Source organism: Semicossyphus pulcher, unplaced genomic scaffold (assembly GCF_022749685.1).
Source record: "Semicossyphus pulcher isolate SPU_LCO1_2020_fin unplaced genomic scaffold, fSemPul1.0.p SCAF_21, whole genome shotgun sequence".
NCBI classification, from domain to species: Eukaryota; Metazoa; Chordata; class Actinopteri; order Labriformes; family Labridae; genus Semicossyphus; species Semicossyphus pulcher.
The window spans coordinates 17,661,517-17,686,642 of record NW_027211695.1 but is presented as its reverse complement, the minus strand read 5'-3'; the positions used below and the strand labels follow the sequence as shown (position 1 = coordinate 17,686,642).

At 42.9% G+C, this 25,126-nt stretch overlaps 1 protein-coding gene across 1 annotated transcript in view; it reads left to right on the top strand.

The window, feature by feature from the left end:
• Nucleotides 1–25,126, top strand: part of adissp (adipose secreted signaling protein) — a 36,199-nt gene that overhangs the window by 5,764 nt on the left and 5,309 nt on the right. The window contains exons 3-5 of the mRNA XM_069671714.1: nt 9,369–9,508; nt 19,987–20,125; nt 22,190–22,315. Of these exons, the coding sequence (XP_069527815.1) occupies nt 9,369–9,508; nt 19,987–20,125; nt 22,190–22,315 (405 nt within the window). The remainder of the gene's footprint in view (nt 1–9,368; nt 9,509–19,986; nt 20,126–22,189; nt 22,316–25,126) is intronic.

Genomic DNA, 25,126 nt, shown 5'->3' with positions numbered 1-25,126 from the left:
CTTCCTGTACCAATAAGCCTTTGTACTCAACCAGGAAGTGATCGTATGGTTATGAAACTGCACCCTTTAATCTGCTGTAGGTGAATTACACTTCTTTAATCTGGCGCTGCATTCAGAGGTTCTTAGAAGGGCTTACTGTAGCGATAATACCTGGTGAAGAAAGAAAAAACAGGATGACAGATTATTGTGACTGTCAGCTGTGAGACGCCCCCGAGGCCTTCCAGGAAGGGTAATCAATTGAATTTAAATTCACAATCGATTTGTTCTTTCAGTTTCTTGGGGGACGGGGTGATGTTGTCATTTCTGTCAAGGCAAGCACATTTATTTCCTCAAAAGCAGGAAGGGCTTAATAACAAATCCTGGCAGAGCACAAGACCCAGTGAGAGCTTTAAATGACTCGTCAGGTTTCTGTAAGCGCCGCGTCTGCTCCCCGCTGGAGAATGGGCACTTGTTGCCTTCAAGGACCACTCGGCAGCCCTTTGTTCTTTGATAAGGTCACTGAATGAAGGGCAGAGCAGAGGGGGCCTCTGTATCGACTTCCTGTTGAGGACATTTTAAAAAATGTCTTTTTCATGTGACTGACTGAAATGTCACAGGAAGACGGTTTGTTTCCTTTTTAACGAAGGGGTAGGAATGTGTTGCCACCTTTGGGAGACTAAAAGAATTCTGTGAGGCTTTTATTGTGAACTTTTTGGCCTTGTTTCCTCAGTTTTACAAAAGGTCTCTCCAAATGAGCATGACAGTTTGTCATGAAACAGTAGATGTAGGGCTGGGCAATATGGCAAAAATATGATCACGAGATTTTCTGTATTTATAAATATCAATATTTCAGTTTCTAACGGGTGACAGCACTAAATCAAGAAGTTTCACATTAAAATCTACCCAACAACAGACACAGGGATGTGAGGCAAAATGCTGCTTAGCTTGTTTTAAGGTGATGATTCCTTCTAAGTTTCATCGCTCAAAAGGTGTTTACGGTTAGCCTAATAATCTGCAGAAGTCTCCTCCTCTTCAAAACAGACTGACTATTAATTAAAACCAGTAAAACCACTAAATATATGAGTTTCACATTAAAATCTCTCTCTTTACAATAGTCTTCAACAGACACAGGAAGTAAGAAGAGGCCGCTAGCAGAGCTGCTGCTAACATTAGCTTAGCTTGTTTTGGGTTCCTTCAGTGGTCTTGTAAACTTTTAGGATAAATGTTAGGATCAGTATCGCTTTAACTCTCTTCAGTGGACACAGGATGTCCTGTGAGGGGGTAGCTAGCTGAGCTGCCGTGAACGTCCATACAATCAAAAGAAGACTTCATTTAAATAAATGTCTTTTAAGTCACTGAATGAGGTAACACAATGGTCCACTGATGAAAGCCTTTGCATTTGCAGTATTACAGACTGGGTGTGTGTGGCGACTTTTTCCACGTGGCGCGTTTCCCATCAGCCAGCAGTGGTTGGTCTGCCAGAGAGGGTAGGCGGAGCTAAGCGGCTGCTTTTCCGCTCTCTGCAAGTGTTGCGAGTAAACAGTAATCTACTATGGCTGAACAAACAAAGAAAAGATGGATGACTACTGATACAACTTCAACAATAAGTGAAACAAACTCGACGCTCAGATGAAGCAAACAGTCTGAAAAGGAAAGCGACCTTCAGTCAGGAAAATCAACAGAAAATCAACGTCGCTTTTGTGCTCCTCGGTTCCCATCATTTTTTTTCTCTTTTACAGAAGACGTCAATTTTGACTTTCTCACTTTATCCCATAAATTTGATCGCAATCCACAATCAAAATCTCTTTTGATTGATCTCTGTCTCCTTCAACTTTATCTGTAATCACTTGTATATAACTCTGGCTGACTGTCGTGTATGGATGTTGTCAGTAGTGTTGACAGAAATCACTGGCTCAGAAGAAGAAGAAGTGGTGAACGGCAGACAGAGATGGATTTGTGCAATCTCCCCGTAAAGCTGGCGAGCGGAAACATAATTGAGTTTGTGTTTTATAATGGTAGAGTCCCAGGTGTGTTTGGTCATTAATGTGCTGGAAAGTTTGCAGTGGGAGGCGAGATGACTCACGGGAAGGGAAAATGTTGGTTTGAACATCATCCAGGTGACACAGCTGATCGAATGTTGTTCAGCCTGCAGTTATTGCAACCAGATGTGACGCTTCCTATTCGGTCCGATAGCTGCTTTTTGCCCCTGTAGAAATGTGTTCTTTTTGGAGCATATTAACATATTGATAAAGTAATTCAGAGAACAAGGCCAACAGAGCACTGTTCTATTCAGCAGAGCACAAGCAGATACACTGACAGACAGATTAGTGGAGCACAGAGGTAGGCTAGATAGAGATTAATCTGAAATAAGCCAGTTCAGTGGGGCGTGCATGTGCGTGCACACGTGCATATAAATTTGCTTGGTTCTGGGTGTGCTACTACTGAGCGGGTATGTGTGTGTCCCTGCCATGGCTTTGTCTGAGATTATCCGACCCAGAGGAAAGGCCGGAGAATTCAGTATTGTGATAATGAGCCTGAAGCAGAGGCTGCTTGGCTCGGAGCTCGGTCGCTGCTCGGATGCTGTTTGCATACGTGCACGTACATCAAACGCAAACAGAAGGTAAAGAGACAAAAGAAAGAGCTGCGGATGACAACAAAGGAAGTGAAACCAAATATGCTCTTCGTGTGCAAACAAGAAAGCTGCCATCTGCTCCGCGATTTAATAACCAGAGTGATGACAACAGTCCAAGAAAGGTTGAGTGTGCGTGCTTCCATCGCAGGCTTTTAATGTTTAGTCACATAAAAAACACTGCAAATGCTTAACATCACAGCCATCGTTCTTTTTTTTATCACATTTATGAGTTCAGTCAAAGCCTCTTCACTTTATACGCTCCAGAGTCTAAAGGGTTTAACGCCTCCTGATAGACTGGCTTACAGTATGAAAGCCTGGCATTATTAAGCTTAGCGCCTGCATGTAATTACAGTCATGGAGCCCTATTGTATGAACCTGTTAAAGCCTCTTAGAGGAGGAGCACTGACCTTAAATAACAGGTCGCGTCATGTGATCAGATGATGAACTTACAGCTTAAGTCTTGGTCTTTTGATTGGGAAAGTAACAGTATATGTGAGTGCTTTAAGATGTATCAAAGCTACCTAATGAAAGGGTTAACAGTCATGTGAGTAGTTCTTTGCCTGTATGATAACTGTAGCGTCGTTAAAGCAGTGGCTGACAATGTACAACTTGCTGTAGGAATGTTTTTTTTTAGCATACAAGATTAACATTATTATCACAATGTAACATTATTTTATAGCTTTAACTTTAACACATATTTATTTAGATTTTAGTTTTGGGTGTTGTTTGGACAAAAGCACCTATATTTAAATGACACATTATTAAACATAAAATCATAACTGTAATAAGCCTAACCTCGAGAGTTTGTGTTATATTGTCTTTATTGCACGGCTGTGTTAAATACTTGATTCTGATTGGTTAATTCCGGCATTCCGAGGTCTGTTATTTCTCAATAGCAGACTGTTGTCATTAAGAACAGCAGTCGCAGCAGTGCCTGATGGAGGTTTTCTGTCTCGTCACTGTCAGAGTCTGTTGACTTTCTTTTCCTGTCTTCAAACTGCCGTATCCCGTACTGTGTTCTGTTTGTTTACTTCAGTATTGTAGATCTCTTTCTGTTGTAGCCTTCAGTTTTGCATCGTTTAGTCTTTACTGCTTTCTCTCTGCTGTTTCGTCTCTTTTCTTTTTTCTCTCTGTAAACTAACCGACGTCAAATTTAGCGGACTACTTTCGGCGGATTGATATGATTAGAGTTTGTCCTACGGATTGTGTGATTGGAGCCGCAACCCTAGCAACGGTCTGTTCTTCATAGCAACAGTCTGTTATCGAGAAAAAGCAGACCTTGGAATGCTGTGATTAACCAATCAGAATCAAGTATTGAACACAGCTGTTAATAATCCGCTACAACAACCTGCTCACTATACATTATCCCTTACCTGAATGATGCTTTGAATTCATACAGCTGATACATTTTTAAGGATTACTGTCATTTCACGACTACATCATATGACATAACGTGAATACATCCATTTGCTTTCATAACACAAAATGCTATAAAGCAACAAGCTATGAGGATTATTTGTATAAGTGGATAGTGGGAATCTTAAGACGCATAAATATTATTATTAGGAACTTTCCATGAAGACACACAGTCCGATAAGAAAACTCATTTTGAGATATGAACCTCCCTCTGGTTGAGCTTTATCTGTATTTGGGATGGACTGTGTTGTCTAGGATCACAGACGCGATCTACATAGAGTCTGTTTTTATTGAGCTCACTCCTGGGATCTTACTAATATTGTAATATTGCATCTTTTGTATTCAGATCTTTAGATATAAACACACATTTTATTACATCACACCTCCCGCCTCTCATTTCCACTCTCCTATTCAACGCAGTGACCGTACACATATGGAACATTATGTAACTCCTGCACTCATTATTGTGACCCAGATTGCTGATAGCAAGGATTTCTAATCTCTAATATGAGTGTGTATGAAAGTTTAATGGAACCAGGCCCAAGTGGGTCAGTAATGGGCTGTGCTGTAATGCAAGAACATAACTCAGCAGGTAAAGCCAGTTAAATACGTTGGAGCAGGTTTACATTGTAGAATTAAATCATGAGTGTTGACTAAATGCATTTGAAGGTTTAAAATAATAAGTATGACCAACCCTTTAATAACAGTTTTGCTTCCCTTCACATATCTTGCTCCAGAGAAAGGCAGCGACGTGATTTAATTCAAACGTTGAGGCTTCATCTGCTGCTGTTCAGGAAAAGGACATTAAGCTGCTGTCGGTTTATTTTCCTGATTTCTGTTAGATTATTTCCAGGCTCTGCTCTGCTTTTTTAATAATTAATTCAGATGGCAGCAGTCTGATCAAATGTTGGCTTGTCATGGCTTGGCAGAAAAAACGCTCTTTTGAGAAAAATAAATGGTGTTTATTTAGGAAATGATTTTTCTTAATCAGATATGAAGAGAAGGAAACGCTGCTGCCAATGAAACTTTATTGGAAAAGAAAAGAGATCGAAGATTTAAATCTACCTGACTGTGAGGTCGGCATCAACACCTGATTCAAGTTTGGCATTGAAGGCCAAAAAAGATTTGTTTTTGAAATGTAATAATCACACTGATATTCAGTTCCTACACACTTTTTATATTATTATAGCAACTTGCTCAGAAGGAGAGCCCCCTTGGTCATGGTGCAAACTAAAGGCTTAAATAAAATGGCATTAAATAACATAAAACAACATCCTCTGCATGCACACATTACCAACAAAACAATAAATACGTGTTAACAACATTAACATTGTCAAAACACACACAACAACTAGACAAACTATGAATGAAGTCCAGCACAAAGCCTGATGGGACACGAGGCATTCTGGGCCGCTGGAGCAGACTCTCCGCTAAGACCTGTTGCTAGGCAGAAGTACAAATAAGCCCCTCATACTAATACCCTTTTCCCCACCAAAGTTAGCGCTTTGACGCAGGTTTCAGACCCGCGAAGACCCGCTTATAGATCCTGATTGTCTCTTTTCCCATTGCCAGTGAAGTATACTGCTTTCGGTGTCTTTTCTGCTGCGTCACCGTATGACGTCACAAACGCGCCCGAAACAAACAGGGTTAGTAAACAGTGAAGATGTTACGGTGGTTAGGTCTTCATTGTATCTATTACTCATTCATTCTGTTTATCAAACTCGGCGCGACAAATTTGGAACGATGTTCGAGCTCTGCTCGGACGGAGACGGGCGGAATTTGTAGCTGAGATGCGAAGGAGTCGCAGAAGTTACCGATGGAGCGTAGCATTGCGACGGAAAGGGGGCGGAGATTAGCGTGTTGGCACGGGTTTGGTGTTCCCATCATTGCCGATCAGAGCCGAAGCGATAAGTACCCGGGTCGACTGCAGAGTCATTTGACCTGCGTTTGAATGCCGACTATAGCCTTTACTGTGACGCAAAAAAAGCCACGTGTTAGCCAGTGGGAAAACGGCGTTAACTCGATTATTAAAGTGCACATTTTAGCTGAATAGTTAAAACAACTAGTTTTAATGATGACAGTGTCTTTTTACAAAACATAAAGGAAGAAGTAAAGTCAATTTGGAAGTTTAATTCTAAATCAAATCTGGGTTTACAGTGATAACTGTTCAGAGTGGTGGTGAAAATGCCTCGTGTTTTCACTGTGCAGCCTGTGAGTCTGAGTATAAATACATTCAAGCTACTTGAGTAGTGCCAAAATACCTCCTTACAAAGTCAAGAATTGCTTTTATATTCTGAAAGGTGATTAGGTACCTAGAAACAGACCTTCACACTCTGTCTTTGCTTTGTTGTCTCACAGTACTTGAAATAGTTGGCTGTCTGTCATGTTGGCCGCAAAACAAAGCTCCTGCTCGGTGGTCACGCTGCTGATTGGAACGCGTTTGAAGTTTCTGAATAAATCGAGAATAATTGGCAAGACGGTAACAAGACACACGGAGCCCAGGAAGTTTTTGTCAATTACACACAGTGATGCAGGATATGCGTATCTCAAAGTCAAATTTCTGTGGGAAACGGTTTTGAAATGTAAGTGACAGAAGAGTCCCAGTGGCCCCCCTATTAATAGATTATGAAATAAACATTTAAAAGGTTGTTGATATAAAGCAAAGGAGGACAGCATACTCTTTGTACTAATTATTTATCTCTTGCTGTTAACATTTCTCTCTCCGATGAGGTCTGGGAAAGTCAATCAAACCCTCAGAGGATCGTTGTTTTTCGGGAGGAGTAGGTTTATTTGGAGAAAAGGTTTCCATTCCCTCACACTGCGGTTGAACTCCGGGGCCGCAGAACAATAAATATCAGCGAGTCTCGGTGTTATAGGAAAACACTAAAACCTAAAGGGAAATAATATGTGTAGCTTGTAAGCCTAAACCTCTTGAACTGCTTTATTTTGACATCCTACTGAGACTGCCCGGAGGACTCTGTAATGTAATGTCATTATAAAGGGAAGTTTGACGGCAAAATGGATTTGCCAGCAGAATCAGATAATAGATGAATGATTTAAAAGGCTATCTTTATTTGAGGGTTTAATTTCCATTAGAGTTGCTGGCAGCCGGTTATCTGTGGCAATAATCGTATGTATACAAGTCTTTACAAGCAGCTGCAAAACAAATGAATATAAGAGCTTGCTAAACTACATTTCCTCAATCTAGGACGCATTAAAAATCGTCCTGTTTGAAATGTAGACTGCAGACCTGAAGATTTTTTAGACCATCCATCGGTAAATTCTCGCCGTATTTCGGATTCTGTCCCGCTCTGAGCCATTGTCTGCAGCGAAACGGTAGCATTTCACTCCAGCGTCTCGCTGGGCCGTTCCTTTCAGAGGGAGGGGCGCAATGCACGCTGGGTATTGTAGGATTGTAGAATGGGCGAAACCACGAGCTGCTTGTACAACTTTCTCCACAGCTATGGCGCCATTTTCAAATATTATTGCTTCTATCAATGACAGAGAACACCAGCTTTGACTGACAGAGGCTTTTTCCAGGGGCCAATTGCACCACTAAATGTGGAGTCCCACAGGGCTCAACTTTAGGGCCTCTATTATTTTCTTTATACATGCTCCTGCTGGGCTCCAATCTTAAAAAATATAACCTTTAATCTTACTGCTCTGCCGATGACACACAATTTGATTTACCAGTTTTACCTGACAGTGCCTGCTCACTGAACAAACTTTTGACTGATTAAATGGTCTGGGTCTGGGCTTGTTTTCATGAATAAAAAACAAGAACTTTTTAACTACAGCTTCAATGGATACATTTTTTTGACATTGTTGCCTGCATAGAAGTCAGACCTAAAAGACCCTCTCTAGCAACTTTTGGATGAACTACACTGCTGACAGTGCTGAAAGTCACTGATGCTCTCGTGGCTGAAAGGGAGCAAATCCTAGGAAAAGCTTCTCAGAATAGTTGAGCTTTCGATAGCAGTAGATTGATATTAACAGTTATTTAATTACATGTCTACTCACATATATATATATATATTTTTTGACTTGATAAAAGCTTTAAAAGCTGGAAGATTTTGTGCACCAATATAAAAACAAAGTGAAATGGAAACATGCCAAAGATAAACAGATTACATTTTTTTCAAAATTGTTCCGCCCCAGTAAAGACTAAAAACTGAAGACTGAAAGACTTTAAGCTTCCTTAAAGTCGAGCTGAAACGGCATTTTGAGAGTATCTAGCTTCCGTATCGTGACGTATTTCCAAGTGAAACAGGACGTGCAGGCGGGACATATCATTAGAGGGATTTGATTTGATCGTTGAGAAGTGGGCGTAGACAGACGTTCTCCACAGCGCAGTAGCTAGCTAACTGAGCGAGCATTCTTGGTGCTCTGCGGCTAAATGTTGCAGATTGATTGGTTGAAATTGTTTGGTGCTAACTTACGTAAGCACGCGTGAAATTTAGATTTACCGGAAGAAAAAATGATCGGATTTTGATATAAGAATACGAAGAAATTGATTTTTTTTTTGGCCTATATTGTCAAATAGATGCTGTTACGCCCCACCCTAAGGCGGCCCTATGGGGCTAACAACTATCCACATTTGACCCAACAAACTCACAGGAAACACCTTAAAAAAGTCAAAACCGAGGGATTTATTGAAGACAATACTTACAACTGAATCATTAACTGAAGTCTAACAAAAGCAACTAGAACACAACACAGAATCCCAGTCTGGCAGCAGTCCCCACTCCAGAAGCCTCTCCCCTTCAGATGCCAAGTCTGGGGTTTTTAAGCATCCAAGACCAGGTGAACCTCGTTGTGCAATCAGCAGTGAAGAGCTGGGACGACAGCAGAAAGGCAAAAGGGACAAACAGTGCAGGGAACACATACAGCCGTAACAGATGCACAATATTACCGGGGACGTGATCTTAAAGGATTAAAATGACATTTTTCATTTCACCCCGACAACATATTTGACTGTTTTTTGACTCACAATCATCTCCTGTTTTGTCTTCTCTCCTCTTCAGTCACTTTTTCTCCACTTCAGCTCTTCTCTTTCATCATCTTGTGTTTGCTTTCTCTCTTTACCTTTTGATCTCTCTTTTCTCTTCCTCTCTCCTCCAGCCCTATATGATTTTTTATATGTGTATGATGCACTGTAGGGCCTTTACAGCTCCCTGAGTGTTCAGACGACCAGAGCAGATTAGAGTGATTGCTTTAGTCTGTGAAAGGAGGCGCCTGGCACGTTTTAACACATCTGTTCTCCTGTTAAAAGGATCCAGCGTGAGTGTTTGTGTGGTCTGACCTTCAGCGCCTCTTCCTCTCCCCCCTCTCTCTCTCTCAGGTGGTGTGAAGACAGGAGGTGTGCGCTTCTCAGAGGAACCCCCCGCTGCCGGAGCCCCGTCACATGTTCACTTTGATGAGAAGCTGCATGACTCCGTCGTGATGGTGACTCCGGAGGATGACGGCAACTTCATGGTCAAGGTCGATTTAATCAGATTTCTCTTTGTTATATTTCCTCAGATTTTTCTCCCTCTTTTATCTTTAATCTACTTTTTGAAACTGCTTACTTTTTTCTGATTCCCACAACGGACTCGACCTTGCTCCACCCTCTCCTCCTACCATCGGAGTTATCTTCGATCACAGCTCGGTCACATCTCGCAGTCGGTCCACTCTAACATGCTGAGGGCAAAGAGGACGCAGCGTTTCTCACTGACAGGCAAAGGCCGAGATAATTCATTTTATACCCTTTTTCTTTCTGTTCTTGTCACTCAGTAATACGATTTGTCAAACCAAGAAAGATGGTAACTGTCGGAGGTTAAATGTATTGTGTAGTGCACCACTGCTTTATACTGAAAGCAATCAGATACAAGTACTGAAAAGTGATTGTTAAATGATAAGACAGACGACTGCACTGTCCCTCCAGGATCTCGCAGGAATTTCCTGTGATGGTTGTGGCCTAAAATGCCGAATTTTGCAGCAGCTTTTTTAAAAAAGTTGCAATGTTTTGAAGCTTTTTTCCCCGCTATGAGCGACTGGGACAAACGCTCCAATAAAGCCGTCTATTGGCTGAGCGAGCCGTTTGTCTTCTGACATCACTTCCGGTTGATTTCTGTGTCAAGACGCCAAATAAAATGTGTAATTGGCCGGGCCAATTATCGGCGCACATATTCTGCATTTTGACGCATATCGGCATCGGCCTTTTTTTTTTTTTTTAATCCGACGGCCGATAAGAGATCAATTTAAAACTGGGTTATTTTGGCTCTGATGCATATGCTTAAAGGCATTTAAACAAAGTTAAGTGTTGGAGTTTGTGTTATTCAAAATTTTTACGCCAATATTTTCACTTTTACTGCAAATGAATATCGGCTTCAAATATCGGTTATCGGCCTCCTTGACTACTAATAATCGGTATCGGTATCGGCCCTGAAAAAACCATATTGGTCTATGTCTAGTCCATAGCCATGAAAAGCTCAATCCTCACTGCACGTGCTCATTCACTGCTATCCATATGTGCAAAGGAGAATCTACACATTATTACAGTTACGCCGTTCAACTCTTTATTTCGGTTGCTGTGGCAACATGAAACAATTGATAAGAAACAAACATCAGTAACAAGTAAGAAATAAAGTAAAAAGATGCCCTCAGATGTTTATACATTATTATACAACAGTTCCAACCAAGTCATCTGATTGGATAAGAAGCATTCCATGAGTCACTGGGACTTTTCACTCTGTGTATCACTCCGCCTCAGCCAGGTGTTCTGAATACTGTTAGTTAACATCACAGCAGACCGTGTGTGTCTACATTAATGAAGCTGGTAGCTCTGAATCACACAGCAGACTCTTATTTCACTGGTTGATGATAAATGAAAACAAACAGTTAAATGTTGATGATAAAAACAGCTGATCTGTGGTCACCTGTAGACACAGAGAGCAGGAGAATGTTTGGGTTGCTTAGCAACAACAGTCCAGTTTCAGTTCAGTTGTGGAACTAGTTCAGTTGGTGGAGCAAAAAAGAATCTGTTGATTGTTACTGTTTGCTACTATTTGCAGCTTGTGTAACTGTTATATAAAAGCAATATCACACTCGAGGTCGTGTTGTCCTGAATATCTTCAGGGCTGTGATTATCTACGACTGAATCACAGCCGTGATGATGTTCAGTACAACGCGGCCTCATGTGATATTGTTTAATTGCAGAGCTCAGGGGATCCATAGTCTGAAGATCAAAGAAGTGAGTTTGGTGACTTACGTGACTTCACGTGTGCAAGGAAATCGAATTTGCGGAAAAGGTGGGACAAGGTCGAGAAAAGCTGGTTGAATTTGCTGTAACGCAACTTCCTGGAGGGACTGACTACACTTGTTCCATTGCTATAACTGATTGATTTCCGACGTTGACTGACTTAAGGTGGAATCATTTTAATGTATTTGTATTTCAGCTGGACAACTCACGTTGTTACAGTTTGAAATGTTTGTGGCAGCAGCAGAACACAGCTTGTGTTTGGCGTCTCGGCTCCGACCTCATCGCTCCTCGCAGATTTATTTTACATACTAGCCTGAGCCTGCAGGTGGATGCTGGGGTGGCGGTGGGGCTGAGCGCAGTACTGGTGCAGGGCAGCGGTTGCGATGACAGAGCAGCTTAAGGGTCCGATCAGACAGAATGCGCTTTGCAGGCTGTAAAACGCGAGGCGCACCGCACTGCCCGCAAGTAAACACCCGATCAGACAGAGCGCGTTTTAGCAGCTGGGGGCGGCTTTTTTTTCCTACTGTTGTTAAGGCAATTACCGAATCATTAGCTGTCATTAACCTAACCGTTACATTGTAAACTGACAGAAGGCCCACCTCTCCTTTCACCCGATTGGACAATGAGAAAAAACGCCCATGACATCGGACACTTTTCTGCTTTGAGGTGAAGTTTTTTCAACTCGAGGCGCTCGGAGCGTTTCCTCAAAAACGCGAGGCGCACAGAGCGGAAAAAAGCGCGGCGCTCTGCAAAGCAAAAGCAGCGCGCAAAAAGCCTCTCATTGAAAACATGACAAAAAAGCCGCCCCCAGCTGCTGAAACGTGTTCTGTCTGATCGGGCCCTAAAGAGAGCGCCAGTTGGGAGGAAGTGTTTGTCAGGTGACTGTGAAAGTTACACATATCGATTGTGAGATCAGCGCAGCTCGAGTTGTCTGCCTGAACTAGCTCGCAGGCGTCGCCCCACTTATGTGCAGATCTTTCTTTTGCTCACTGAAAATGACACACATGTTTTTAACAATAACTTGATGTAAATACCAAACAAAGAAAATGTACCCAACGTGATTTAAATGAAAACACTACAGTATGCATTCAGTACATTTGGGCTGTTATTGAGGGACAGTGTGTCCCACGGTATCTACTGTTCGAAAATCATAACACGAGTTATCTCAGGACACTATTATTTCTGAAGAACCGACATTAATGCACCATGAGCAGACACGCTTAATCAATCAGACGAGTGCTTATTTTAAAGGAGGGAAGTAATCGACAGAAGTGAATGAAACAAGATGTTATCTGAAGCGCATGAAACCTCCCACTAAAACAGAAATGTGCTGCACTATAAAAGCAGCCGATGCCGCAGTCACATGAATCCATTTGGCATCATCGCTTCCCGTCTTGGATCAAATATTCTCCGCTTTTCTTCGCAGCCAAAAGACATTACTGAGTCTCCATCTGCTTCGTGAACACCGTGTACAGCGGATACTCGGTCCAAGATGCCCGAGTCCAAGTTATTTGTCCTGTCAGGATGATTATATCTTTGTGGATCAGACAGCCAATAAAACATCACACTGTACAGGGACGACATGCTATGTAACCTCGTCTTTAAATGAACCAATCTTGTAGCAGTCGATCTAAACCAGCTTTAATACTAAAGATGTACAAAGACGTATTACCCTAAATCAAGATCCTTGGGAAAAAACAAAACTCTCTGCTCCTTCTTGCTCATAATGAGGGCCTTGAATCCCCTTCTTTGAGCGGTAGATATAGCACAGGAAGGTAGCTCTTTGATCGTGTGGAGCACAGCCCTCAGCTTCTACAAGCATTGATAGGATTTTTCCCGCAAATCATCCAGGGGAAGATTAAAGTCTTTTCTCGTCAGCGTTAATCTCCTCTGACGGCTCTCTAAAAGCACCAAACAATGATATCAGACTCCTCATCTGCTCTCTGCTGGCAGCTCTTAAACCGCGGAGGGGCTCGAGTCAAGAGCAGAGCGACTGCAACAAAAGATGCTAAAAGCTGAACAGTAAATCATGCGTCTTAAATGTAACAATCAGTGACCTTTTACCTGTTTCAGGAGTTCAGAATCATTAACGTGGAAGCTGCAGATGAAGCTCGATTACCTTTTCATACCTCTTTAATCCCACTTTTGTCCTCGTAGCAGCTCCTAATGACTTTTCCACCTTGATTCAGTCTTTTTGTCTTTTGAGACCACATATGAAAAGTGCAGGTTTTAGCTTTGCTAGCAGTGTGGTTGATGGATAGCAAAGTTGGTGTGTCTGTCAACCCGTCATTGTGTTCCAGAGAGGAATATCTCAACAACTATTGGATGGAGTAGCATGAATTTTGGTACAGACCTTCATTGTCCCCAGCTATCTCGGATCCCCTCGGCTACAGTCTGAGACGATATAGCCTCTGGGGACACCGGTGAATAGCCGGATGGTAAGCGATAAACGACTTCCTGTCAAGACTTCCTTTTCCGCGTGCTGCATTGTTACAGAAAGAGAAACCGTGTTCTTGATTTACTTGTTATTAACGGGTCTTAAGTTTGCCAAAATTTCAACGTCATGATGCAGATTTGTAAGAAATAAAACTTCAAGCTTTGTCAGGTCTGTCCTCAAGAGGAGAAGAAAAGTTTTACAATGCTCGTTTGTTGAACGGAGGTCGGATCGATCTGATGCGTTCGAGGAAGTCGGGAAATCTGAACAGCTTTCGTGACACAGCATCAAGGGAATTCATCTCAAGTTAAACAGTTAGCTGTTAGCATGCAGACGTCTCTTTAGATCAATAAGAAGCTAAATCGTCGTCCGATCACGCTGATGGGAGCCGGGATGGCGTTAGCGGATCACGTTCCGCCTGCTTTTGCTCTCCTCACAAGCGTACTACAAACGGAAACCAGAACACTTGCCTTCCCTTAAAATCCACGTCCATGCCTAAATAGAGATTAGGGTCTGTGTCCGCTAACAGCGCTTTCTGCACTGACAGCGCCCACAGCCTCAATGTCAGAGCGCTTCTCAACGCCGCTTACTGTTGATAGTTAGTGAAAGTTGTCTGGCGGCACTTCTGCTTCCCTCGGTACTGACCATTAAGTCTGATTTAAGTTGCTCTTCATGCTTCATATTTGCTTTTATTCAAGAACATTTAACAAAGAAACGACAATGGAAAGGAGGCGTGTCCTGGCGTTACAAGCAGCTCTACACATGGAAATTGTTACCTCGGAAAAACGGAAGGATTAGCTTCTCCTTCACTGTTGTTGTAGACAAAGTTAATATCAGAAGTCCCGCCCCTTTTTGATTTTGATTGGTCGGTGAGGGAGAAGTGACACTCGATGAGCGTGGCGGGGTTAAGAATTTCATGTGCATCTCAAGTAGCTGCTGTCTTCAGAAAAAGAGTTGCAGACAGTTAATTATCAAACACCTTCAGAAGGCTTTAAAGTGAGCCGCCTTCTTCGTACCAAAGAAAAGTTCTGCACACAGTCACTCAGCTTTTTGAGCTTTGGAACTAATTCACCGCCAACTCAGTCTGCGGTGCATAAGTTGTGTTTCACTGCTGAGTAGATGGACTACAAACGTGTCCGTCCACAGCTCCGGAGCTGCCTGTTTGTGAGTGTTCCTCTTGAAGTGTGCCTGAGAGTGGGCACGGAGTACTGTCAGGCCGGCGTCATGGCTCATCGCGGAGCTGAGGAGGGGGGTGTTGCTATGGAAATCATAGAGAGGGGGGGGTTTGCTATCCTGGCACAGAGACCAAAGATGAGACGTGAGTGTGTGGGATGTAAGCGGTGTGCTCGGAACACAACAGCTGTATGAATATGAGTCGTAATGAAGCTTTCTCACGCGGTCTGTTCGGTGTTTTCTCTGGTTTGTGATGAAGACGGCGGAGCGGGGATGGAAATGAGCAGCTGTCAGCGTGACAGAGATCAGCTCGAGAAGTGTTGCTGCATCTTTTTTAATTTCCAAACCACTTCCTGAACTTTCTTTAGTTCATTTACACACTCACTAACTACAGTCACATTACTCTGTGTGACCACATGAAGGGTTAATGACTGCGAGGACGTAAGGCTGCCTTCAGGAACACGGCTACAAAATAAGAGACGGGAAATTAAAGAGGTGAAACTGGTTCTTTAGTTTAAAGCAGCACTGATCAATATTTTAGTTTTTGACAAGAGATGAAATAACCTTTCATGTGTAAAATGGTGCAACTGATAATCATCACACACTCAGCTTTACTGCACCTTCCACTCATCGTTTGAGTTGTTTTTGTTCAGCCTCTCAGCTCTTATCAGCATTGTTTCCGGACACAATGCGAAGTTGTTTTTAGCAAACAGGCTCTGATAAACCTGCTGTACATTTTCCTATGTAGCAGCAAAAAGCAGAGAGACAACTTGTTGAGTTGAGCATTTAGCAGCTGGAGAGCCACGGGGAGTTGGTGGAGACCAAACAGAGCTAAAAGAAGAGTGAATGTTAAACTTATAATCTGGAGGATTTTTAGTTAAAAAAACGTCTATTAAGCGAATCTATGCCAAATTAAATAAAAGCCCATATCATTTGCAGTATTTAGTTAACATTCCTGGGACTAAATCAGAAGCTAATCAGAAGTGTTGTCCTGTTTTCTCTGGTCGCTGCTGAGTTTGAGTAAAGATGAAACTTCAAAAATAACCGCAAATCCAAGGAAAGAAAACGTGATCTACCTAATGAAGGCAAAGTCAAAGCTGTCAGTGGGATCTCTGCTAGAGAGCGGGCCAACAACACATCTGCAAAAACCACTGACCAGAGTAAGTGCTGCCAGAGACACTGCAACCTAAACCTTAAAGTGCTAATCTTGAAGATATCAGTTTCGTTCTCTTTGGCGCCACCTATGGTGATAAATGGTAACTGCGGGAGCACACTTCCCAGATATCCAGACAGTGTTGCATGTGTGACGTCCACGGTTGGCTCCGGTTGTAACTCTTGATTTTCCTGGCTGACGGTTGCTTTCCTTTTCAGACTGTTTGCCTCATCTGAGCGTCGAGTTTGTTTCTTTTTCTTTGGATTTTCACTTCTTGTTGAAGTTGTATCTGTAGTCATCCATCTTTTCATTGTTTGTTCAGCCATAGTAGATTACTGTTTACTCGCAACGCTTGCAGAGAGCGGAAAAGCAGCCGCTTAGCTCCGCCTACCCTCTCTGGCAGACCAACCACTGCTGGCTGATGGAAAACGCGTCACTAACTGGGCGCCGCATGTTCAGACACCCAGTCTGTAATACTGCAAATGCAAAGGCTTTCATCAGTGGGCCATAGGCTCAATCACCATTGTGTTACCTCATTCAACGATAGATAGAGACATTTATTTACATGAATTTATTACTTTATAAACCAGAGTAATTCTGACGTTTAGCTCCTCTTTTAATAACTTAAATTGAAGTTCGTTTTTCTGAGTCAAACCTCAACTTTAAACCAGAACTTAAAAGAGCTCACACACAAATCTTGTAAGTCGATGCCTCTCGCTGTTAGTGGAGGATTGGCATGTTGTTGTTCCTCATAGTGACATCTGACATGATCATCATACAAGAGTGTTGTACGTTCAGTAACACTGACTGAATTGTCTCTGAACTGGTGAGACATGTTCATTAAATATGTGCTATCGTCGGCCAAGTCGTCGAAAGAATTGCACCATTGTTTTCTAAGAACGATGAGTCGCTTGTGTCTCTGGGTGTGTCCGGATCCCACTGTTACACATCTGTAGAAATGAAGTTCAACTCAAAATGTAGAAATACTCTAAATTGCTGAAGTTGTCGTTTATCACTTTTGCTTTCCGTTGTTTCACTTCCTCTCTTTTTGTCCGGATCTGCAGCATGAAATCAAACTCGCTCCACTCTCGGCTCTCAGACACAGTCGACGATGCTTGGACGTGCGTGGGACGCTGCACACAGAGTGATTATTGTTCCTCTCTGCAGTGCTCCTCCATCGTCCTCGCTGCATGCTGTCTGCGGCTCGGCTCGGCCCGCTGCTTTAACACGGGGTCGCGTGGGGCTGAAGCTGCTGTGTGCAGCTCTAGCCGGAGGGGCTTTGGGCTTATCTCTCCTCGCCTGCACTTCCCTGCAGCCTCCATCTTTCTCTTTGTCTCTCCCTCTCTTTGTACCTGTCTCCCCTGCGAGGTTTTGCTTCTCCGTGTAGATTCCCTCATGAATTTTTCTCTTTGCTTAATATTAGGCTGCTACCTCTACATCACTCCCCCCTCTCTTACTCCCTCTTTCCCTCTTGCCTTCATTATAGTGCCCCTTTAAATGTAGCTTATAAATAATATGAGTCGACAAAGTGTGACTTGTTGTGGATGCAGAAGCAACAAGATAAAAGTGTTGCGTCTGCTTGCGTCAGTTATTTATGCAAACTGGATTTTGTCTCCTTTTTCTTGCAGCCGGTCTGAACATTTGTCAAACCTGGAAACTGCAACAGATTCTTTTCATCATGATTTAATCTGTTCACAGCCGTTAAGTCTGTAAAATGACGGGAAAAGAGAGAAACATGTTCCCACGTCCAGAAGCAAAGTCCTGAAGTTCCTTGATTTGTCCAACAAGAAGTCCCAAAACCCCAGGATGTTAAATTGAACCTGATATAAAGCAGAAATAAAAGCTGGAACCAGATAACGTTCGGGTGTTTTTACTGGATAAATGTTTGAAACGCCCCGATGATAAATTATATAATCTGTTAATAAATTCTCTCTTTATAAACGTTGGCTGTAAGAAGCGTCGGGGTCATCACAGTGTCGACTTTGGAGAAGTCTTTCCCCGGGGCCGACAAGCAGCTGTTCTGGATCTGTGAAGGTGGCGTCCGCCCAGCTGACGTGACATTACAGATGTTCTAATATGAGAACGTTTCAAATGAACTATTCATCTGAGACTTTTAGACAGAATTGATTAGAAGTCCTTTCAGTGTTTAGGAAATTAACTTGTCCTGTCAGAGCGTGCAACACAACTGCTGGTACAGGCACTGGCACCTCTGCGGCTGATCCAGAACGCTGCAGCGCGACTGGGGTTCAACCAACCCGACACTGCTCATATCCCTCCGCTGGCTCCCAGTCGGCGCTCGCAGCAAATTCAAACCCTGTCGCCTGCTTAGAAAACAGCAACAAAAACAGCTCCTGGCTATCTGAACGCCCTCATCCAGGTCTACACTCCGTCCCGCCCACTACGCTCCGCCAATGAAAGGCGCCTGGTACTCCCCTCACAACAGGGCCCTAAGTCTCTAACTAGACTCTCCTCCTCAGTCGTCCCCCATGGTGGAACGAGCTACCAAACTCCATCCGGTCCGCAGAGTCCCTTGCACCTTTAAGAAGAAGCTAAAGACCCAGCTCTTTATGAACACCTCTGACCTCTGACATTGAGGATGTAGTTGATGTTGATTAGGATATTCATGATGATGATGACGTATGTCGCTTTGGACAAAAGCCTCTGCTGAATGAAATTGTGACACTGTTCCAAACTCCATCTACCGAGAAAGATTACTGACAGCTAGAGAAGAGCTGCTGAATGGACGTTGCATGTGGGATTTGAATAACAGACGTTCTGAATTCTGGCGGGAAACCTTTCAATGACTGTAGTGATTGTTTTAGTTACGTTTCCTCTCGCCGTTCCTCCTCCAGTCTGCTAATCTGGAACAGATCGGCTGCTGGAGCCAGATTTGTCAACAGAGCTGTCAATCATCCTATTATCAGCATCCAATTAAAAGTAAACTTGTCAGAAAAATGAACACTTGGACATAAATCAGCATGATAAGAACTAACTATAATGACAGAAACCATGTTTGAGAAACATTTACTTGGCGTGTATTTTGATTTTATAGTTTGACTCATGTCCCATCTGTTAACATGGAGGAGGCGGGCTTTATGAGCTATACTGCAGCCAGTCAGCAGGGGGCGATAGAGAGGGTTTGGCTTCACTTTTAGGGAGCTGTCATGTCGGCCATCTTTTTATACAGTCTGTGTGTTAAACAAAGACAAACGATCAGATTAAAGAAACTTAAATATAAGAATGTTTGTTGCTTAAAAAATTACTTAATTGATTAATCAATGATCAAAACAGCTGCAGATTTGTTTCCTGTGGATTAACTTACCGTTGCAGCGCTAGCTCCGGGGCTATGCTAATGATTAGCAAAGCTCAGGGGTACTTGCTGTTACCTGCTAGCTCACACGCTAACTGCTAATTTCTCTTAATGTGATTTTTGTCTCTTTACAAACTCAACATTACGTCCCTCTTCTGGCGTCCATGTTTGGGCGATCGCGCTCTCAGAGAGTCTCCAAATTTAAGAAGATGCTGCAACGATAAATAAGATTAAGCTCTTTAATTCACACGGGATTAAAGTGTTATTGGAAGACTCGTGTGCCAGAAGGTGATTCAGGTTTATTCCCCTTCAGGCTTAAATTGCTGTCAGAGGGTTTCAGATCGCTCAGTAACAACTAATGATTTCAATTAGACGACTCCTTCAAGCAAAACTCTCATGAGCTTATGAGAATTACTTTTTATATAAATCAATCCTTGTTTATTGAGCTGTAATGGACTTACACTGTGTGATTTGAGGTCAAGCCAAAGCCTGTTTCCCCGTGTTTAAACCCCCTCTCCATTATTCTCCTCTCCCGGTGTTACAGTCGGATTAGTCCAAAGTTTGTGCAAGAGCGAAAGACGGCCGTTGTTTTTCCTGCTAATCGCTAAATCTTCACCTGACTCTTCGCCTTTCTTCTCTCTCTCTAAAGGTCGGCTTCTTAAAGACGCAGCACCGCTATGAAATAGTCTTCACCTTGCCCGACGTCCCGGCTCTGGGGAAGGATGTTTGTCCAGCGCCGGTGCCAAGTCCACACCTGCGGATCACCGACATCACGCCGTCACCCGAGGGTAAGATCAGCAGAGAACGAGGAACAGAAAGCATTAAAAACACACCACTTCCTGTTAGGTTTTTAGAGCCATGCACGGGCGTTCTAGCTGATTTCCATATTAGAGTTCAGGTTGTGATTATTAAAGAGGACTCCTGGATAAGTGCTGCCCATTAATCTGCAGTAAAAGCCACCTTGTGAGGCTTCACAGCACTCTGCTCACACATCTCCTCCTCTCACACGCTGGCAGCCTTCTCCTTCTGCTAACTTTATGGCAGTAAATCCATTTTCATGAGGAGCACGCTAATCTTCTCTGTCTTTGTGGTGTCATAACGGCGCGTGCTAACACGGCTAGTATATGAGCAATGAGATGTAAGCTGTGGTCTTTTCCTGTTATTCACATCAGATTGAATAAGGTTTGAATGTTATCAGCGACTGCGTACGTTAATCATTTTTGCTCTGTGGATCTGTGGACCAGTTACATCACTACGTCCAAGTATAAACCAGGGTCTCTTTACATTTTTATTTATTACGACAAATACTGACGTCCAAAACGTGGACATCATCAGAGCCTCCACCTGATTGTTCTCTTCGTATTCAACTGAGCTTCAGGGTCGTGGAATTAACACCATTAAAGCCCCTTTTCCACTGGTCAAAAACCCTGCTAACACGCAGCTTTTTTGCTTAGTGGGAAAGGTTACAATCCGCATTCAGACCCGGGTCAAATGACTCTGCAGTAGACCCGGGTAATTATCGCCTCGGCTCCGATCGCCAATGATGGGAACACAAACCCGTGTCGACACGCTAATCTCCGCCCCCTTCCCGGCACGGTGCTATGCTCCGTCGGTAACTTCTGCGACTCCTCGTCATCTCAGCTGCAAACTCCGCCTATCTCCGTCCGAGCAGCGCTCGAACATCGCTCCAAATTTGTAGGCGCCAAGTTTGATAAACAGATTGAATGAGTGATAGATACAATAAAGACCTAACCACCGTAACGTCTTCACTGTTTACTAACCCTGTTTCGGGTGCGTTTGTGACATCAGGCGGTGACGCAGCAGAAAGGAGTATACTCCACTGGCAATGGGAAAAGAGACAATCGGCGTCTTTAAGCGGGTCGTCCCGGGTCTGAAAAACCTGCGTCAAGGCGCCTGTTTTGGTGGGAACAGAACGCCGAACTCCCGCTTTAACTCCCTCTTCCCTCCCCCGGAACTACCTCTCAGCCAGCTATGGTGGACACCTCTCTCAGTAAACAACCGCAAAACAACAGCCAACACAAACAGGAAGTTATACCCAGTGTTACAGTAAGTTGCTCTTTAAGTATAACTTCCTGTTTTGTACAAGCTGCAAACAGAGGCTCTTTTTACAGCGCTATTTAATCCCCTTCAAGTGAGTCTTCTTAATGTACGGTTCTACATTACTACTGCTGCGTTGTACCCTATCATAAGTTATCTTCCCTATGTCACGTGCGATACAATTTCCATTCAGATTTTAATAGTTTAAATAGTTATAGTAGTTAAATAACGATGTTTGTGTTGCAGCAGACTTTAGTGATACGCTGCAAGTTCAACAAATCAGTCTGTTCAAACACTTTCCTGTTTAACTTGAATTAAAAACCTTGAACACCTGGCACCTGTCCGAGCTAAAGAAAACACTTTTATGGGCAACAAACCTTAATGTGTGTGTGTGTGTGTGTGTGTGTGTGTGTGTGTCGCTCACTCACCGTTAAACCTGCTAATTTGAGCCACCAGCGACCCTGATGTGTCTGGGAGTCGTGCCAGCTACGTGCCTGTAACTGAAGCAGGTTACTGACCTTTACTTTCAGCTCTCCGTCACACCCTTTATGATACTGTGTGACCTAGAGGTGTGTGCATGTGACAGTGTAATATATTCGTGACTGTTTACTCGTCTTTCCATCATGTTGTTTTTTCTCTTGGCTGCAGGATTACTGTTTTAGTATCTGATCCTTATTAAAATACTCACGCAGAGAGACAACAGAAAGTGTGCGTGTGTGTGTTTAAAACCCGACAACAAAGAGGAAATCCAATCCCTCCTTGTGTGTGTGTTCTTCCCTCCGTGTGTGTCCCAGGAGGTCTGAAGGTGACGTGCGAGTACATGGCCCAGCAGGAGGGCGTTCTGTGCGAGGAGGTGCTGCTGCTGAACGAGACCAACGAGGACGTGTGTGTCAAAGTCAAAGTTCACGCCAGAGTCATGGGTGAGGTTACTCCACTAATATAACTGACACTTATGTAATGTAGCGTGCGTGTATGTACAGTGTACGTTGCAACACACTGTGGCTTGTGGGCGACCTTTTCACAGCTGGGGAACTGAGAGTGTGATCTCACGCGGGTGTTGGAGTTGAAAAAACAGAACTTTGAAAAAAATAGTTACTTTTCTCTTTTATTGATAGAGGAGGAAACGTTTTAATACTGACCAAAATAAAGTGCGGCAAAGTTCAACGGAAACAGACGTTGTTCAAGCTTTATTCAATACTACTTCAGTGTCGGGGGCTGGACAATAACATTTGTGAACGTCGCTTTGAGCTCTCGGCAGATACACGCGCTCATGTGAAGTGTGTAATTAGGCGTTGAAAAGTCCGCGTCAGAGCCCTCGCGCACTTTGTGATTTGACAGTGGGACAGCACTAAGCAATCGCACACTTAGCGGGAACGCGCCTCAAAGTCCTCGAGTACGTGAGTGTGGAGATTTGTCTTAAAGGGAAACTATCCCAGCTTTCAACATTATTTGGTGTGCCTACAGTTGTTCTCTTCGTCTCTGAGGCGCAGCTTCAAATTCTGTCTTTCTTCCAGCTATTTCAGCCTTCACAAAAAAAGCTCCAAAAAGTGAAAATGGCGTCCTTTAACATAAGTGCAGAGGATTTTATGGTTTTAACAGTGTTTTGGATGATTGCGATATTCAGACTTTTTCATGCTTTCAAAGAAATAAAGAGGATGCAGCTGCTCGATCGCAGTGCATCCTGGTACATGTAGGCGCTGACAACGTACAGGAGAACTTCATTTATAGAGAGGACAGTGGATAGTGTTGGAAACGGGAAGAGATGATGCACAGCGAAGGGCCGAGGGCGGGAGCTGAACTCCTTACATGGGCCGCCGATTTAACCGCTGAGCTAAACTCAATAAAGTCTCACAATCAGGTTACATGCAGTCATATGAGTTACTGTACTTATAAAGGGCCTTTCTAGTCTTCTAACCACTCATGTCACATTCACCCTTTCACACAATCACACACTAACTTAGCGCCATGCAAGGCAGCTAATCATTCACACACTGCAGGCTAGGCCTCCAGCAGCAACTTGCCCGAGGATACTTCAGCATGTGACTGCAGGAGCTGGGGATCGAACCGCCAACGTAAAGATTATAGGGTGACCCACTCTACCTCCACCGCTCCGAACATCAGAACAAAACCCAAAGATACAAGTTAGGAACAAATTATTCTCTGTGAGCAGCAGCTTCTTTCATGTTTAAATTATTTACATTTTCAAGGCTTTTATTTGTACTGTAACAGCCTCCTGACATGTCGGAGCCTCTTATATCTGCTTCTTTTAGTTTTAAGTCAAACTAGACGGATAAACTAGAAGTGGAGCTTGGGCTGTGGATACGTGTGTGCTGGCGCCTCCTGCTGGTGACTCTGGGTATGAGCCACTTCAACAGCACTTTGTTGCTTCAAAATAAGAAGCTAAATTTGTGTGTTTTTACATTTAGCATACATGATGAAGTTTTTTTTAAAATGTCTAAATCAGAACCAGTGCACGCATGATAACCTTAGTATAGTGCAGTTTATAGTAACAAGCACAGCTCTCCTACAGTGCAGCCTTATCACTCTCGTATTGTAAATCTCTGAGGCAGAGAACAGCCTGCGTTGAATCTGCATCCCCTCCTCTTAAATCCCGCAGTCAGACTCGCTTATACTCCTGTGTTTGTGTCAGCAGATGGACAATTAGGTGAAGGAGGCGTATGTCTCTTTCCATTCGGGCCGGCTTAAATATAGTACGAGAGCGTGCGTGTCTTTTTTCACATAAACACATGTGTGTGAGGATGAATGGCGGGCGTGTTGGCGAGTGAGGCTCTATTTTTACTCACAAAGCGCGGCCTGAACATCTGTCCACATGTGTGTGTGTAATTGGAGCCTGGACGGCGACCAGATGAGAGGATTACGCTCGGCCTCTGCTGCTCCTCTAAGCTGCGTTTAGATCAGTGACGGTGTGTGTGTGTGTAACATAGTAGAGCCCGGGGTGCGTTCAGGTTACAGCATTGTTTACTGACAATTTGTTGTGGTGTCCAGGAAGTGTTTAAGAAGTCAAGAAACCTGCTTTTTTTGTGTGTTCCGTTAAAGAGATCAAAGGATATTTGTATTCATCTTTTAAGAATTCTAAATTTTTTTATTTTTTTTTATAACTTTTTTTAAAGTATTCAAGCAATGTAACATTTTTAGTTTAAGCCCACAATTAGAAAAAACATTTTACGCATTAAATCTAAAACTGTGATGTCTGCAAAAACTGAAAACCCACCCTTATCATTTATATCGGACTAAACAAGCGATTTAAAGACATTTTAAAGGGCACTTACGCTGTTTTTTGAAAGTGAAAAACTTAGAAAATCACTAAAACATCTGCACATTTCAGCTTCTCATACATGAGCTTTAACAAGTTTTCTTTGTGTTATATATTTTAAATTAAATAATTTGGATTTGGGACTCAAAACAAGTTATTTAAAAAAAACATTTTAAAGGGCACTTACACTTTGTTTTTTAGAGATTTAAAAAAAACACCAAAAAATTATCTGCACGTTTCAGCTTTTCATGCGTATTTTAAATTAAATAACTTGGGTTTAAGACTCAACAAGCGATTTAAAGAAAATTTAAAGGGCACTTGCACTATTTTTTTGAGAATTAAAAAACTTTAAAAAATACAAAAATATCTGCACGTTTCAGCTTCTCATGCATGTGTATTAACAGGTGTTGTTTGTGTTATATATTTTAAATGAAATAATTTGGATTTAGGACTCAAA